This window comes from Giraffa tippelskirchi, chromosome 12 (assembly GCF_054371585.1).
Source record: "Giraffa tippelskirchi isolate mGirTip1 chromosome 12, T2T-mGirTip1v1.2.pri, whole genome shotgun sequence".
Lineage (NCBI taxonomy): Eukaryota > Metazoa > Chordata > Mammalia > Artiodactyla > Giraffidae > Giraffa > Giraffa tippelskirchi.
The window spans coordinates 149,471,569-149,487,937 of NC_137286.1; the positions used below are offsets into that span (position 1 = coordinate 149,471,569).

At 52.7% G+C, this 16,369-nt stretch overlaps 1 protein-coding gene across 10 annotated transcripts; it reads right to left on the minus strand.

Annotated features, from left to right (window-relative positions):
- Positions 1-1,317: 1,317 nt before the first annotated feature.
- Positions 1,318-16,155, minus strand: PCID2 (PCI domain containing 2). 10 transcript variants are annotated; one of them, XM_081551551.1, is made up of 14 exons: positions 16,073-16,155; positions 13,793-13,882; positions 12,350-12,423; positions 11,291-11,351; positions 10,186-10,230; positions 9,024-9,078; positions 6,896-6,999; positions 6,288-6,363; positions 5,676-5,817; positions 4,250-4,350; positions 3,226-3,299; positions 2,963-3,088; positions 1,943-2,066; positions 1,318-1,706 (listed from the first exon to the last, which is right to left on the minus strand). In XM_081551551.1, exons 4-14 carry the CDS (start codon positions 11,341-11,343, stop codon positions 1,617-1,619), a joined length of 990 nt encoding a protein of 329 aa, XP_081407677.1. In that variant the 5' UTR covers positions 11,344-11,351; positions 12,350-12,423; positions 13,793-13,882; positions 16,073-16,155; the 3' UTR covers positions 1,318-1,616. The 10 variants fall into 10 exon arrangements, with proteins under 10 accessions (XP_081407677.1, XP_081407676.1, XP_081407670.1 ...); XM_081551550.1 differs by having other exon boundaries at positions 1,939-2,066; XM_081551544.1 differs by having other exon boundaries at positions 10,186-10,227; positions 11,286-11,351.
- Between the last annotated feature and the right edge of the window lie 214 nt (positions 16,156-16,369).

Consider the following 16,369-nt stretch of genomic DNA (forward strand, 5'->3'; position numbering starts at 1 on the left):
GGGTCACAAAGAGTCGGACACAACTGAGGGACTCACATTTTCACTTCCACTGAACGCAAAGACCACCGCTGAGAATGCTGCAGGCCTGCAGGGCAGCTGAGACACAATGAAAACTGCTCATCCATCATGTTAACTTAATAAAATGGTTACAAATCACATGAGGTAAGCAAATCAAAACAAAAAAACTCAAGAAAAGGGGAGTGTGATTAGATGGCAGAGATGTCTGCTTCTTTGGCATCAGCGTTCTCAAGGCCAGGCCGACCGCTCTGCACAGGCTCCCAAACCAGTGGGCACGCAGGGCACTCGTGCCCGAGGCTCTGTGTCTTTCGTTGTTCGGCCAAGTGCGACTCTGACCTTGTGTTATCGTTCGCGGTCACTCCTTGATTGTCAGTGTCACTACTTACTGGTCAAGAAAGCACCTGAAAGTGCTGAGAACACCCAGCTTTCCACACTACAAGATCCAGGCACATTCACAGCAGCCCAGGGTCGCCCTCCAGGGAGGACGCAGCTCTCAGCTGGAGGCCGTGCCCGACCCTGAGGAGCAGTGACGCTGTGAGGACAGCACCCCAGGAAACACGGAGAGACTGTCCCAGCCCGGCATCTGCGCCTCCCCCAGGCCACACTCTCCTGCTCAGGGGACGGGTGGGGCTGGGGAGGCTGATGGCCGGACACCCACGGCAGGCTGCCCCCAGCACACCCCATCCCCACGCCAGAGTCTGCACGTGCCCAGGAGACCGGCTCAGAGTGGATCCAGCTCCACTTGGTTCTTTGGGGTCCTAGCTCTTGGAACCCGGCTCCATCAGCCTGGAGAGGCCACCAAGTGCCAGGTGAGAGCCCAGGGCAGACACGCCTTCAGGGTGGGTCACACAGCCCCGAAGAGCCCTCCAGATGAGCTGCATGGAGAAGCCGAGGACATGCTGCAGACTTCTGAGCAAACCGAGACGCTAGGTCTGGCTGCTGGAGGGGTGGATGCAGGGGCCCAGACAGGAGGCCTCCGGCAGGCCTCAGGGAGGGGGTCCACGTCCCACGGCAGCCCTTCTCCACGCAAAGGCCACAGCCCCCTCCAGACTCAGCACCTTTACAAAGATGAGCCACTCTAGTCCATGAAATTTTCTTCTTAGTAAGTTTTTGCATAAACAGAGGAAATGTGTGTAATCTGGAAAAAAAAACAGCTACAGTACCTGGAAAATTTAAATCAAATTCAGCTTGTAAAAAGAAACATTAAGTTAACCAAACATTTTGATCACACAAAGTATTCAAATTTAACATAAAATTAGATGTATCCCGGATAATACAATAAAGAATACGCCATCTATATAAATTTAAACACCTTTTTTTTATAGAAGCAGTTACAAAGACGCCCTCACAAACAGTCCTCTTGAGAAGTAAACAGCAGCTGCCTGGGAGACGGAGTGGCCTCCGGAGTGTCACCAGCAGCCCTGGAGGCGGCAGCGCTGAAGGCCAAGTCCCAGGCCTTTGTGACGGGGACATTCGTCAGCCGTGACGCCAGAGAGGTCATTCCCAGGACGAGACCCAAGAGGCTCCGCTGCAGAGCACACGCTCCGGGCGGGAGGAGGACCAGGATCAGCCTGCCCCTGTCCCCAGGCCGGGGGCCGTCAGCACACCGTGGACAGTGGGGGGAAAGGGTTCTGCTTGCTGACAACCAGCTTCTGGTGTTGGTGTGAGATGTAGCCTTTGATGTGACCCTGAGGGACAGGAGAGAGGGAGGCTCATGACTCTGAAGGTCAAGGCTGTCAGGGTGAATGAGCTAGAGCCAGGGCACAGCGCCCCCCCGCCCACCACTTCAGCTATCGTGCAGTCAGCTCGCTGAAAGGAAAATGAGCACGCGCGTGCGTGTGCACACACACACACACCAGCCCCACCACGCCCTCTGCGGACACGGCGGGTACCAGATTCCCCAGCCTGGATGGAGCCCACACACCATGTAGATGAGGTTGGCCAGGATGCACTGGACCTCGGCGATGTCCACGTCCTCCACCTGCATGAACTTCAAGGCCACCAGGAATGCGTCCAGGGACAGCTGGTGGGTCTTGAGCAACAAATACCTGGAAGAGGCACAGAGCTCAGGCTGTTGCGGGCGGGACGCGAGGACTGAGTCGGCAGGAGAACCTCTGCTTGGAAGGAACACAGCACCTCCCACCTGCCAGGTGCCTCGGAAAACAAGAGCTTCTGGGTGTCACTTTGACTTTCCCATTTAAAGAGCCACCAGTACAAGTACACTTGACTATTTCCTTGAATCTCAGACGCTTTCATTCTCACGTTTAAAACCCCTCAAGCTGGGAAGCATCTGACAATGGCCTATCAGGATCTGCTCACCGGCGGCCCTCGCTAACCTTGACGTGCTCCGCACAGCCAGGAGTCTGACTGAGATCCTGCTGGGACCAGGCCTTGGTCAACAGCCCACTTCCGAATTCCACAAAGAAAAGTAACTTCCTGACGCACAGGAGTGGCGGGAGGGTCAGTGGGTCATAAGTAAAGGAAACAAGCACCAGTGCCACACTCTGCCATCGTGTAGGTGGGCGCTCAGGGCTGGTGTCGGAACTCCTGCAGAGTCCGCTCTTCACACAGCCCGCGCTACTGCCCCCATTCCCTCACCCAGGCCGTGGGCACTCCCTCACGTGGGCCCTGGGTGCTCCCTCACCCGGGGCCTCCCTCACCCGGGGCCTGGGCCCTCCCTCACCCGGGCATTCTCTCACCCAGGGACTCCCTCACCCAGGCCCTGGGCCCTCCCTCACCCCGGCCACAGGCACTCCCTCACCCAGGCCGTGGGCGCTCCCTCACCCGGGCGCTCCCTCGCCTGGGCCCTGGGCACCCCCTCCCTCACCTGAGCCCTGAGCCCTCCCTCAGCTGCGCACTCCCCCGCCAGGACAACACCAGCACCAAGGCCGGGGGCTGCAGATCAACTTCATCCCACAGAGTCAGGAAGGAAGGCTGTACTCACACTTTCTTAAACAGATTCCTGTAGGTGATGATCTTCAGCTTCTCGAGGATGAGGAAGATGCCACAGCGGATGAAGAAGGTCTCATGCGCGGCCAGGGCCTCATTCAGGAGGAGGAGGTTGCCTTCGCTGGATCAGAGACGTGCAGCCGCAGGCAGGACACCGCCCAGGACAGGAGACAGGACCCCGTTAGTTCCCTCGCAACATGTGGGCCTCTGCAGAGACTTTATATTCTAAGAGGTCCCCAAGGGAAGAGAAGCAACTACCTCACAGCTCGGGTCACCTCCGCAAACTGCATGAGATGGTACTTCCTCAGAAGCGCAATGGTTGGCATGTGGCCCTGAGACAGAGCAATTTTCCAGAATAAGAACCTTCTCATTTCTAACAGAACTGTCTTTGATAAAACCTTTACCAAGTTTTAAAAACTTTTAACCCTTGTTTCTCAGACTTTCTTCCTAAGTAACTGAACAAAAAATGCGTCCTAGCCAACTGGAAAAAAACAAATGCTGGTCCAGAAATCAGAAAACCTGGCACCAACACAGCCCTGCCAACAGTGTGCTGTGACCCTGACCTCAACGTTCTTGCTAGCGATCACAAGAGCGGGTGGCCCCGAAGGAACACCAGGCTGTGACTTAGGGACTCAGACCCAGCTTCCAGAACAACGAGCTGAAAACCCAAGCCTGGCTGTTCCACAGAGTCGGGTGGGCCGTGGGGAGGGCGTGGCACCCTCTGCTCCCACCACAGGCTGCCCAGAGCTCGGTGAGTGTTAACTGTGTCTGTGCTGCTTTGAAGATTTTTAAGAAACTTCAACGGGAGGAAAGGAAGCTCTATCACTGAGACAATGTTTTAGTCAATTAACTTGCTAGTTACTTGTCATTTTTTTTTTTTTCACAAATAGCAAAAACCACTTTCCGTGACCGAGTGAGACACCCAGACAGGCTGGAACGGCCTTTCTCTTTCCTGGTTAATCCAGCTCTGCTATTCTAGACTTTCAGGAGTAACAGACATAACAGGCACTATTTTACCCGTCTTACGTATGTTAAACCTTTGAGTGAGGTAATTTTAGGAAAAAGGAAACAAAAACAGACAAGCCTTTCTAGAAGGATCTGGAAGTGTCAGTCATGGAGACAGTGGTTCGGGTCACACCTGAGGCTTGTTCCTCCTCTATTCTGGGGGTGCGCTCACATGTGGCTCAGACTGAGACCCACCACACACCACGGGCTACGCTGTGAAATGACTACACACTCCTTGCAGGGGACAGGCCCCCAGAGAGCTGGACAGACCACTTACCAGAAGCATCTTCACAGGAAGCAGGTAAATGAGGACCATTCTTTTGTTCTTCTGGCTGGAACGATGGCAGTGCTCAAAAGCAAAGGACAGGTACTCCTCAGCTGCAGAGTCGGCCACAGACACGGTCAGCACAGTCCCCGCCCTGTGCCTGGCGCTACACCCACCCTTACACAAGGGCCCAAAGGTTTCAGGGCTGACAACGTCTACCATCAACATTAACAGATTATTTTCCACAGGGTCAGCTATTCAAAAATATCCAAAAGAGCACTCAGTGAAGATTCAGAGGAGAAGCAAAGCAATGCCTTCGAGACTTCAACCGAGTGTACAGCTGACTTGAACAGGGCAGATGCCCTGCACACGGGTGTTTTCAATGATAAATGCTATGATATTGCTCCGTCTGTGACTGCTGATCACGAATGCAGAGTAACCAAGGACACGGGGCTGACCATGAGTCAATTGTGGATTAACCCTCTCACTGTCCAGCTATTCCAACGCTTCATATTTTAGGGGAAAGAAAAAGGTAGGGGGACCGACCAAGGAAAGTCCTCTTTTAAAAGCTGTACGTATTGAAAGCACGCTCCGGGAGTTGGTGATGGACAGGGAAGCCTGGCGTGCTGCAGTTCATGGGGTTGCAGAGAGTCAGAACGACTCTGAGTGACTGAGCTGATGTGTTGAAAACTCTGTGAAAGGAAAGGAGAGGTTGGCCTGTACAGCCCCCGGGAATGAGAGCAGAGCGAACAGAGCAAACAGAGCTCTCGCTATGAAAGCTGCTCCTCCTGCCATCAGAGCCTCTGTGGCTGCCGACATGGGGAGGGAAAAGGCTCCTATGTCTCATATGGTGCCTGACATTACATGGCTTCGCGTGTGAGTAACTCTCAAGGGAGTGAGTCTAAAAAGTCTGATCTGAGAATAAGAGAAGAGTCATAAAGGACCACCGCATACCAGCCACTCCAAACTTTCAGAAAAAAAAAAAACGGCTTCCTGATCTTGAGAAAGCGAAGGACACAAACCACATAATGTGGTTTAGTGAACGGGCAGCTCGGACGTGGCACTGACCCGCTGCCCCCAGCCACAGGCACAGAGGCTGACACCAGCGCAAGGGCACGTCCCCCACGGCTGGAGCCAAGCCACAAGCTACCCAACCCCCACGTCCTGTGCCAACAGGACCCGCTGAGGCCACAGTGAAGCCCCGAGCATGGCCCACACGTGGGACAGAGGTGGGTGGTTTCCTCCCCCAGGAAAGGACACAGGGGCGACCAGCTCATAGACCTGGTGCCGAGCAAGAGATGCAAATGGGATTTTCCTTTATGAAACCGACTTGGTGTTGGAGCAACACTGCTTGGACGCAGTGGACACCACGACCGCCTCCGCACCAGAAGGCATGCAGGTGCTCTGGACCCCCAGCTGCTTGGCAGCAGCAACGCACCTTGCTTGAAGTCGCTGTCGAACATGGCCTTGCGCCCCACGTAGTACCTGTAGGTCACCCTCTGGGCCGTGCTGTAGTCGTCCTTCAGGTTTGAGCTGTCGATGGCTCTGATGAGCGGTTTACACAGATGGAGCTTGTTGATCTAGAACAAGTAAGAATCTACTCCAGACGGTCTTCCAGATAAACAGGCAGGACAGCCTCCAACCCCTGGTCACTAAGGACATGCCTCCTGAGGTGGGTTCACATGATGAGAATTGAAGGCTCACTAAGGACATAGCACACCGCCGCTCCACCCAGACCAGGCCACAGGGCAACGCCCACCTTCAGAGGGGGCTGACCAGACATGCTCCCTACCGACCACACCATCGTCACACCCAGACCTGTGTGAGGTGCCAGCACTTGGCCCCCTGGAGCCTCAGAGGGTGGAGGTGAACACAGAGGACGCGTGTGGAGCACTGCAACAGTCCTTGCACCCAGAGGTCCTCAACCAGCACCAGCCCCCAGGACTGTGTGTGGCCAGTGGGACTGACCCTCAAGCCAGGCCTGGCAGGCCGGCTGACAACGGACAGAAACGCTCTCTGGGAAGACAAGCAGAATTCAAGCAGAGTTTACCTTAAAATAAATCTTGAATAACTGATTCACCAGAAACAGCATTCCCCACTTCTTGGAATCCTCTATACCAGCACGACTGCAGGGGAAAAAATGTTTTAAAGGTTACATAGGAAACAAAAATTTTATGTACAAATCACAAAGCAAACTTCCAAAACGAATTCACATCCTGAGATAAAACCCCATAGTTCAAGTCAAATTCATGAAAGAATGTAACGCTACAAAGGAAGGCGTCTCCTCTGACAGGTGAACCTGGAGACGCGGCCCCAGGAGTTCTGACCCCGGCTGAGCATCTGGGGGCAGCAGATGAAAACCGCTGGGTCTGCAGTGATGCTGTGTAAGAGCGGACTGGTATCAAGCATTTGTGACACGTGGCTAAAGTACTTTCTCTTGTCATTACAACATCATGAACCACTGAGACACAGCACAGGAATTTGAGAAAGCGGGAGACCCAGCGTGCCTGCCGTGTGGGCCCAGAGGCGCGGTGCCCCATGTGCGCCATGCACGAAAGAGGGTTCTTCTCTCTTATCCCTTACCAAGCAACGGACTATTTAAAGCAGAAACGACCATGGCCGTGGGGTAACAGCTGAGGCTGCCCGCCCTGGACTCACGTGTCGCTGGCGCAGACGCGGAAGCAGCCCATCAGCAGCTCAGCCGCCTTCTCCAGCATGTCCCCCACCTTGCTCTTCCCCTTCTTCACCAGCTGCTGGTCTGCCTGACAGGAAGTAAAAGCCTTCACTTTTCATCTCCTCTGGCTTCTTCGGTTAGAAAGAAACTCACCACACAGCCAGAAGCAAACACGTACAACCGAGGGGCGGCCCCCGGCTCGGGGCCCTCCGGGCCGTGCTCCTCAGGACCGCAGGGCCTGCTGCTCGTTCCAGCCTCCGACAAGCCAAACCGCTCTTCAACCAGTTCAAACCAGTGTGCTGGTCACCGAGTTCTTAAGCTGCGTTCCCCAAGCCACGTGCTGCTAAGAAGCCTTTTCTTACTTGGCACAGACCCCCTGATCTGTCTCGCAGACGACACGGAGGGACAGTCCAGAGAAGGCAGCAGGTGGCACTGTGGGCACCTTGCCCGTGGCCCCACCGCAGCTCAGCCACTGTGTCCTCAACACGCAGGCCCGCGTCCCCCCTCCAACGACCAGCACAGCGAGCTTCACTTCCGAGTCTGGGGCGATGCAGTGACCATGTCAGTGAGTCTTGGTCCTTGAGTACACACGTGGTTTTACTGTTCCTTGTGATGAAGCAGGAAGCACGCACGCAGCAAGTCTCTTTTTTAAGGTAAAGCTCCAGGGCCACTGTTGGGGCTGCAAGCTGGACGGGGAACAGAGAGCTGCAGAGCCTGGCCGGCCAGCGTGGGCCACCGGCCCGCACGAGTCTCCAGAAAATGAAGGAGACGGGCCTGTCCCCCCAGGAAACACTGACAGCACGTGCCAATGACACACATGCACTTTCAAGGAAAACTTAGAATTTTGGAAAACGTGTACTGACCACCGAGAGCTTGGCACCTTTTCATTACTTCAAGATGTCTCTCAGGGGGTCACTGGAGATACTAACAAATGTCGAGTTTTCCTGGTTTTCATTTTTTACATAATGAAATACGTCAACATTTGGAATGTCTGAGCAGCTCAGTGATTGAAATGTTTCCAGATGATCAGCGTCAGACGTCACAAAATCCTGCAGGGAAGGAAGATCCATCCGCACTGCTGGGGTCGGAGGTCACACTGCCAGACTCAGAGGCCACACTGTGACCAACAGTAAAAACCACTCCTGGAGCCTGAAAAGGTGCCGCTCAGACAAGGACGTCAGCCATCACCTGGAAAGGCTATCAGAACAGGCCTCCCGCTTCCACCCACGTCTGCGTGAAGCCAGACTGCTTCACACTCAACCAGAACGATACCCCGCCGAGTGAACACAGGAACAGATGCGAGAATCCGAGGGGCGCCTTCTACTTAGGAGCCAGTGATGTTGCCGTATAAGAGGTCTATTGCTTTAGGTCCGTAAATACACTAAGGATTGACGTAAACTACACAAGCAGAAGCTTTCGGCGCCCTTATGGCTCTGTGTAAGTTACTTCGGTTCCACGGCTTCCATCTGAGGCTGTTTTACGTTTTCCATTTCTTTGTAGAGACGTCTGTTTCAGCACTTGCTCTGGGGGTTTCACCACACGACGGCTAGCGGAGAATCCCATCCGGGACCCGGCCGGCTGTTCCTGGATCCAGGACGCCCAGAAGCCAAGAAGGACACGCAGGGAATGCGCTGCCCTGCCCTTCCCGCCTCTCAGAGCCTCACCAGCCTTACAGCTCCCAGCAGCAGGGAGAGGAAACGCGTGCCCACGCCCAGGAGGCAGAACTTCTGGTACTTGCCCAGAACCAGAAGTTAGTGACAGCCTTTGAAATGGTAAAGGGATGTGAGCACCAGAGTTAAGAACTGCTGCTCCCAGACTGGTTGATGTGCCACCCAGGGAAGTGGATGCGTCAAGTCTAGGCCTCTGCCTCCTCACAGCAGAGAGGCCCCCGGCTCTCCGCAAGCCCACAGCGCCGTGGCGCCGGGCCGTCCTCACAGCAGGCGAGGACGGGCCCTCCTCGGTGAGCCGAGCCGCTCCTCCTTTGTTGCTCTTTGCACCAGGTGTGTCCCGACCCCACGCATCCCTCAAAACTTGTGGGAAGAGCGACATGAAATTAAGCAACAGGTATTGTGAGTTTGGGTTTAAAACAACAGAGACAGAAACCGAACTTACATTATTGGCAAATATTCGAAGGTCCAGGGCCACTGCATACATGACAGGCAGAGCCCTATGGGGCAAAAAGAACTGTGTGTGAGGCTCTTGAGGTCAGAGGTTCGCTCACCAGAGCTGGGGACACCCAGGGCCCCCACCCGGAATGGAGGTCCCCACCCCCACGGCCCCGTGGCTGCCGCGGTCCCCCCTCCCCTTCCTTCCAGGAGCCGCAGCCCCTCCTGGTCTGTGCATCTGGCCAGAAGAGCTCCGCACCCGCTGACCCAGCCTCCCCAGAGGCCAGGGGCTCAGCCCTGACTGCCCCCACCCCACGCTGGGCCAGGAATTCTGCTTCCCCTCAGCCCCAGCACCACCTAAACGGCTCCATGAAAACAGACGCGTGGTTCAGAATGATCTCCTAACAGGGCCCAAGGTATGGAACAGACAGATGTCATCCAGAGACTTCTAAAATCTAGCCAGCAGTGTCAGTTTCATGTGTGAGACAGATCTTCAGTCAAAACTTTTTTTTGTAAAAGGTATCTGTAGGCCTCCAGTTACTTTAGTATAAACAAAATTTCAGTATTTACCAAGACTTTAAATAGACCCTAAGACCGTTTAAGCCCAAATACTCTGTATCTGTCTCCCAATGAACTGTGCTTGATCTACAGCTTTCATCCACGTTTAAAACCAAAAAGTGAAAGTGAAAGTTGCTCAGTCATATCCGACTCTTTGCAACCCCAAGGACTTCTCCAGGCCAGAATACTGGAGTGGGTAGCCGCTCCCTCCTCCAAGGGATCTTCCCAACCCAGGGTTCAAACCCAGGTTTCCCACATTGCAGGTGGATTCTTCACCAGCTGAGCCACCAAGGAAGCCCAAGGAAGATCAAAATTGACAAAGGAAAAAAAGTAGTATTTAATAGATATCTGAGGGCATGGAATGGCTGAAATAATACTTCATATTTACAGAAAAACATTGGAAATAATCTGGCTGACCTGCCATATAAGTTTACACTGGCTATTAAAATTCCAGTATCTGTGTTGATATCATCCTATGTCAACACACAATATCAAATACCAACACAGAAAACACAACACATACTTATTTAGAGTAAATCTGTTAGAAACTTCTGCTTCTGATAAAGAAAAAAGCCATTTGCTCATTTCCAGCTCTTTCTGTTCATACTTACCAGTTTTCTTCTTTGTGGGCCTGAAATGCTCGTAGGAATGATGTACTATGTTAAGGAAGGTCCTACATAAAACGTTCAGGTGATGCTACAAGTCAAAGGATGATGAACAACACGATGAACTGTAAGGGCTCCAGCTGACCACTCAGAAGGTTACATACCGCAGCAGTAGGTTCTCGAAGGGAAGAAAACACTTAAGCCACATTACAGACGCCTGAGTGTCATTCGGGATAAGTAAATACACCGATTTCACACATCTTTTCCCCAAAGTAAAAACAACACTAGTGTTTGAAGATTTTTTAAATTGGCAATTTCACACATTTTATTTGGTTTCTCTGAGTCCCAACCATCATAAGTTACATACAATGTGGCTAGAATCCCTAGTATAAAGTCTGTTTCGTTGATTACGAAATTCTTTAATTCAAACGAGGCTCAGCTGGTCAGCAGCCAGTTCTCCTCTGTGCACACTAAACAGGGTGACGGAAAAGTAAGCGCCTGGGGGGCAGTTCCCTGGCAGTCCAGTGGTTAGGACTCGGTACCTTCACTGCCGGGACCTGGGTTCCATCCCTGGTCAGGAAACTAAGATCCCACAAACCATGCAGTGAGGCAAAAAAAAAAAAATCAACTGAAGTCTGGAGATGCACACAAGCCCTAGAACACCCCCGGCCACAGCTGCAGCCAGGAGACATCCCTGAAGTGATGAGAGCCGGGGCCGGCCTGGCCAGGGCCCCAGAGGGCTCCCTCCTCCCCGGGCCCATCTGCATCTGGGAGTCCTTCCGTTTCCACAAGGGGACTAACTCACCACTTAACTACACGCAATCGCTTTAAAGGCAACCAAACACTATTCTTCACAATTGAATTAAATAAAACTCTTAATCATAACCAACGTTCTTCCCTACTACATAAATGACTGGACACCAGTGTGAAAGTTCATACTAAATTTAAGTACCTGAGTGGAACAGCTAAATGAATTTCTCTTGCAAAGGTTTTAATTCTCCCTAATTAAAGGTGTGACTCAAACTGGTCTGAGTTTCGAGATCTCACCCCCCAGGTAACCCGCCGCATCTGCCACACACTGAACAGTAACACACGACAAAAGATATTGGACGATGACGGTCTGGCACTTGTACGCCTCGACGAAGTCGTGGTTCCCCACCGCATGCGTGCACCTGCAGAGGGAGCAGCGGGCACTGAGGGCAGGGGCAGGGCGCGGAGACCTGGGCGCGCGCCACGCGGCTGCCCGGCTCACGGCCGCCACAAACGCCCTGCTCTCCACTGGCCCGGAGCGAAGCCGGAGCTCCTGCTCGCAGGTCACAAAGAAGTTCACAGGAGACCGCTGGGTGTAAAAGGAAGTCTTTCAAATCCCAGAAGGAGAAGCTGAGCTGCAGAGGTTCCGCTATTAACATGCCAGTGGCCCTTCCTGGGCATCAGTGGGCAAGGATGCTGCACCCAGATGCCTGCTGGCAGCGTCAGTATCAGTCAGCACCTCCCTAAGCCCGAGCCCCATCGCACACGGCACAGATCTAGGAAGATGCTTCAGGAGCACAGTGGCACTCCAACTCTTCCAGAGCTCTCAGGGGGGCCAAATCTGCTCCGCCCCTGCAGTCTCTGCCGGAGACACTGGCGGAGCGGGTCAGCAGGAGGACAGTCCAGACCACACGCTTTAGGACTCACGGCTCGGCCTGAGTCGAGGCTTCAGAGGTGAAAACAGCAGACGTGACACGTAAATAAAAAGCAAACTTTCATTTGCTCCGCTCTGATCCCGTTTCTTCTCCAGTTCAAGGCAAAGAGGTTAAAAACTGGGCGTTTCCACGAAAAACGCACGTCGACAGTGGGCTCCACACCCTCCCGAATAAAGGACCACCACACAGCCAGTGGAATGAGTATCAAATGCTTCTTCGAGCATCACACAGAAGACACAGAGACACATGATCACCATTTCACTAACTTTTAAAACACACATGGTCCCTGAGATAGACACGTTTATTCAATTTTAAAGTATTTTAAACTTCACAAGATTTTCACAGGTTTTACCAAAGTGCAATTACAAACATACTTTTCTACTTTTTCAAAGGAAATTTTTCAATGCTTCAAGATGGTGTAAAAACCCCTAATCAAGACAGCACCCTCCAGACTTGCTTGTTTTCCTACCTCACCCATGGCTTACCTTAAGTGAGCTGCAAACATTTCATCATAAGGGGGCTCCAAGACTTGCTGACACTTCTCTTCTGGAGAGGCCATCTGCATGCCAATAAGAGAAACAGTAAAAAGAAAATTAACTGGGACAGAAAGAATGCAATGAGAAGAAAGAGATTCAGATAAACCTTTGTTTCAAGAGAATTTACACTTTATAGTTGACAGAAGCCCTTCACACTTCAGCAATTCAAAAAAAGGTTCATTACCTCCATACATGTCTATCAACCCCGACCTGCACACAGGAGATGAACATGGCCTGCTTTGTCTACCGCAGGTCAGGAAGCACTCTAGGCAGGCTCACAGATGTCTCTGTGTATTTATTAAGCAGCTACTATGTGCCTAACAAAGGTAGGTAGGTCATGTGAGGTCGAAGGAGCTGGAGACGATGCCTGGGGGGAGGGGAGATGGGGGGGTCCTCACCTCCTGCTTACAGACTGCCCACTCAGCAGTCCTGGCAGATGGCAGACACTCACCTGTCACCTGCCCTCTCCTCTCAGCGGCCAGATTTTAGATAATGTGTGACAGGATGGCTTACACAACAAGAAAGGGACTCAGGGAGTCGACTCTGGCACCGTAACTATACTTGCATGTCTATGTCAGTAAAAGTGAGAGGGGCGATGACGACACGGGAAAGGTCACCGCTCCACAGTCTCTGATGAAATGACTGAGTGGACGAAGCCCGCCAGTAAAGGGAGCCGCTGATGGAAGGTTAGGTGGGGTTTTGTGACGAAGGGATCAGCCTCAGGTCACATATGGGGCTACCTGCCAGCAAGCCAAACCTAGGACCCACCAAGACTCCAGGCACTTTCTTTCAAAAGAAAAGTTTAGCTCCCGGATAGAACACATTCCGATACGTGACGGCAATCGATGAGGAAGTCGGCATCACTTCAACAAGGTTCCAACAGCGCTTTCCACCGAAGCTTCTACTGGGATACCATCCAGCATCTGAATCGAGGATGCTCACACTTGAGAGCAGGGGCTGGCAGACATTGGCACAAAGAGCCAGCCAGGAAATGCTGCAGGCTCTACGGGCCCAGGTCAGCCTGCACGGCCACAGGCGCAAAACCTCCCCGGCAGCACCACCAGACAGCTGTGGGCTTCAGGGACAGATAGGCCTGCCAGAGCCCGAGCCCACCGCCTCTCTGCCGATCACCTCGCCACCCGGCTGCGCTTCTCTGAGCCCGGGAGAGTCCTGCGGCAATTACAGGCAGGAAGACAAGCACAAACCTCAGCCCGGGCTCTGACACACGGTGCTCAATTAACGCTCAATAAATGAACTGAAATTAGGTAAATTGTGAAGGAACTTGGCGATTTTCAAACAGGAGCGGCAACAGTATTCTTCCCACTCACACCCTAAACTAGGAAGATGGTGACCCAGTGAACCTCTCAGACATCTGTGTGACCCCCCACCTACCTGAAGCCGTGGGTTGGCAACATGAGGATGTTTGAAAGACACCAGCTCGGCAAGGGACGCCCCATCTCTGGTGTCAATTGCTTCATAGACCTGAAGCATTTGGAAAGAGAAGAGCTGTTAAGTGGAAAGTGAAACTTAACCCCAATAGAACCTAGACAACACACTGCACCACTTTCCCTACTTTGAAAGGAGTGGAGACATAATCAGTAACTTCCACAGTGAGCAAATCATCACTGTGTTTCAAAATGAGATCTTCTGGAGGCAAACAGGTGACTTACCATTAAAAACAATGAAAAAGCGGAATCAGCCAGTGGTCTATTATTTGCTTATTAAAGAGGGTTAATTAGTCCAGTTTACTCAGTCATACTAATAAACATTTGAAAATCCACTTATGCAGCTTATGAAAAAGCAAAACAAGCTTGAAAATCACATATGCTCAAAACTGGCAGGAGCTGCTTTGTTCTGCCAGCATCCAAGACGCTAACCAGAGACCCAACGGGCCTGTGCTCAGCGCGCTCAGTCACTTCAGTCGTGTCCGACTCTCCACGACCCCACGGTCCACGGCCCGCCAGGCTCCTCAGTCCATGGGATTCTCCAAGCAAGAGTACTGGAGTGGGTTGCCATTGCCTTCTACGAGCTTACGAAGGTGAAATCAAACCCCAGACCCAAAAGCCAATGGAAGTTATCAGAGACCACAGGAAATGCAAGACATACGACTTGTCCACAGGTGGTCCTGGCCAAGGAGGCTGCAAAGGTGTGAATTAAGTCCAAGCTGACAGGGTCACTGAAATTCAAGATACAATAAACTTTGGAAGCAAAGGAATAGGCAGGTTCTGACTCAGACAGGAAATGGTTGAAACCTGGGCTAACAGAGACAGTGAGCCTGGTGTCAGAGCATGGACTCTGGGGCCAGGATCCCTGGTCTGAATGTATCACCTACTTGCCCAGTGACCCTAGAGAGTCACTTAACTTGCTCTGTGAAATGGGGTTTGTAATGGATCGACCTCCTAGGAAAAGTGATGGTAGCAAGCTACCTCCCCCAACTCTGCAGTTAGGTATGGCCAAGAAAACTGTGAGAAATAAAAAAATGTACAGAAAATACAACATTTATATACAAAAGATAAGGTATAAAAAAGCATAAACTTCTAGAGAGGTTCTATATCCACGTTGGTTTTCAAATGTCTGTGTTCTTGTTGAACTTTATATAAAAACTGATATTGAAAAATGTTAACTCTGCAAAGATAAGGCCAAGGTAGACATATCCTTAAAGAAAAAGTCTTAGGCCTCAACCAGAAGACTGCAGACGAATATATTATTTACATTCGTTTACATTATTTACATTACATTTAAGCTTTAAGTTAAAACAAAAGCATCTATTTGTATTTTCATGATTCTCGTTTTAACTAGTTTTCTCAATGAACCATTAACCATTAAGCTAATGGTTCCAATCTTGTTATACTATATTCAACTGCCAACTAGATACCTTTGCCTGGTTGTCAACTGATACCTTGGGCACAACACGTCCAGAATAATTTATTTTTCCTTCCAAATTGGTTCTGCTCATCTGCTGTCAAGCTAGAAACCTGGAAATGATTCTTGGTTCCTCCGGGTGCCCCAACCACACACCTTTACTCACTAAGTCCTGGCAGTCTTCAGATATTTTTTAAAGTCCACGCCCCCTCCCCTTTCCTTAATCCTATTACCAGGGTTCTAGCTCTGCGAATTAGCATATCTCAGAGGAGAGACTGCGTCAGTTGTGTGCTAGTCTTGGCGACCCCATGGACTGTAGCCTACCAGACCCCTCTGTCCATGGGATTCTCCAAGCAAGAATACTGGAATGGGCTGCCATTCCCTTCATCCAAGGGACCTTCCCGACCCAGGGATCGAACCTCGGTCTCCTGCATTGCAGGTGGATTCTTTACCGTCTGAGCTATCAGGGAAGCCCGGCTTCCAGCAAAGACTGTAGGCTTTGAATCCGTCGATGCCTGTGTTCACGCTGCGCTCCTGCGTTTACAGGCTGTGTGGACACAGCCCTGAGAGACACAGTTACCGAAGGACGCAAGCCCGCTCGCAGGCGGACTCCGGCTGTCTCCGTCCTCGGCTCCCACCGCCCCTACACCGAGGGCGCGGCCCCCGGGACACACACCGGGTCTGCCTGCCGTCTGGTGACCGACGGCGCGGGGGCAGCCGGCGAAAAGACCCTCCAGGCTCCCGCTGCAGCGCACGGGAAAAGGCAGCGGGCGGGCAGTCGGCAGGCGGCCCGCAGGCCGGGAAGCTTACCTGCTGCAGGTACTGGTTGATGGTGATGTGCGCCATGGTCGCGCCCGCCGCCGCCACCGCCGCCGCCACCGCCGCCGCACGTCACTTCCGGGCCGCGGTCCGGCCCCGACCCCGCGCCCCCGGCCCCGCCTTCCGCGCGCGTTGGTTCCGGAGGCGGTGTGTGCGCCGGAGCGCGAGCCCCGGGCCGGCATGGCGGCGCGCCCGGGCTGAGGACGACCGGGGGCTGCGCTGCTACTGCTCCCTTCCCCTCTCGCGCGACCGTCTCATTGGCGCCGCGGGTGCCCGGGCCCGCCGCTC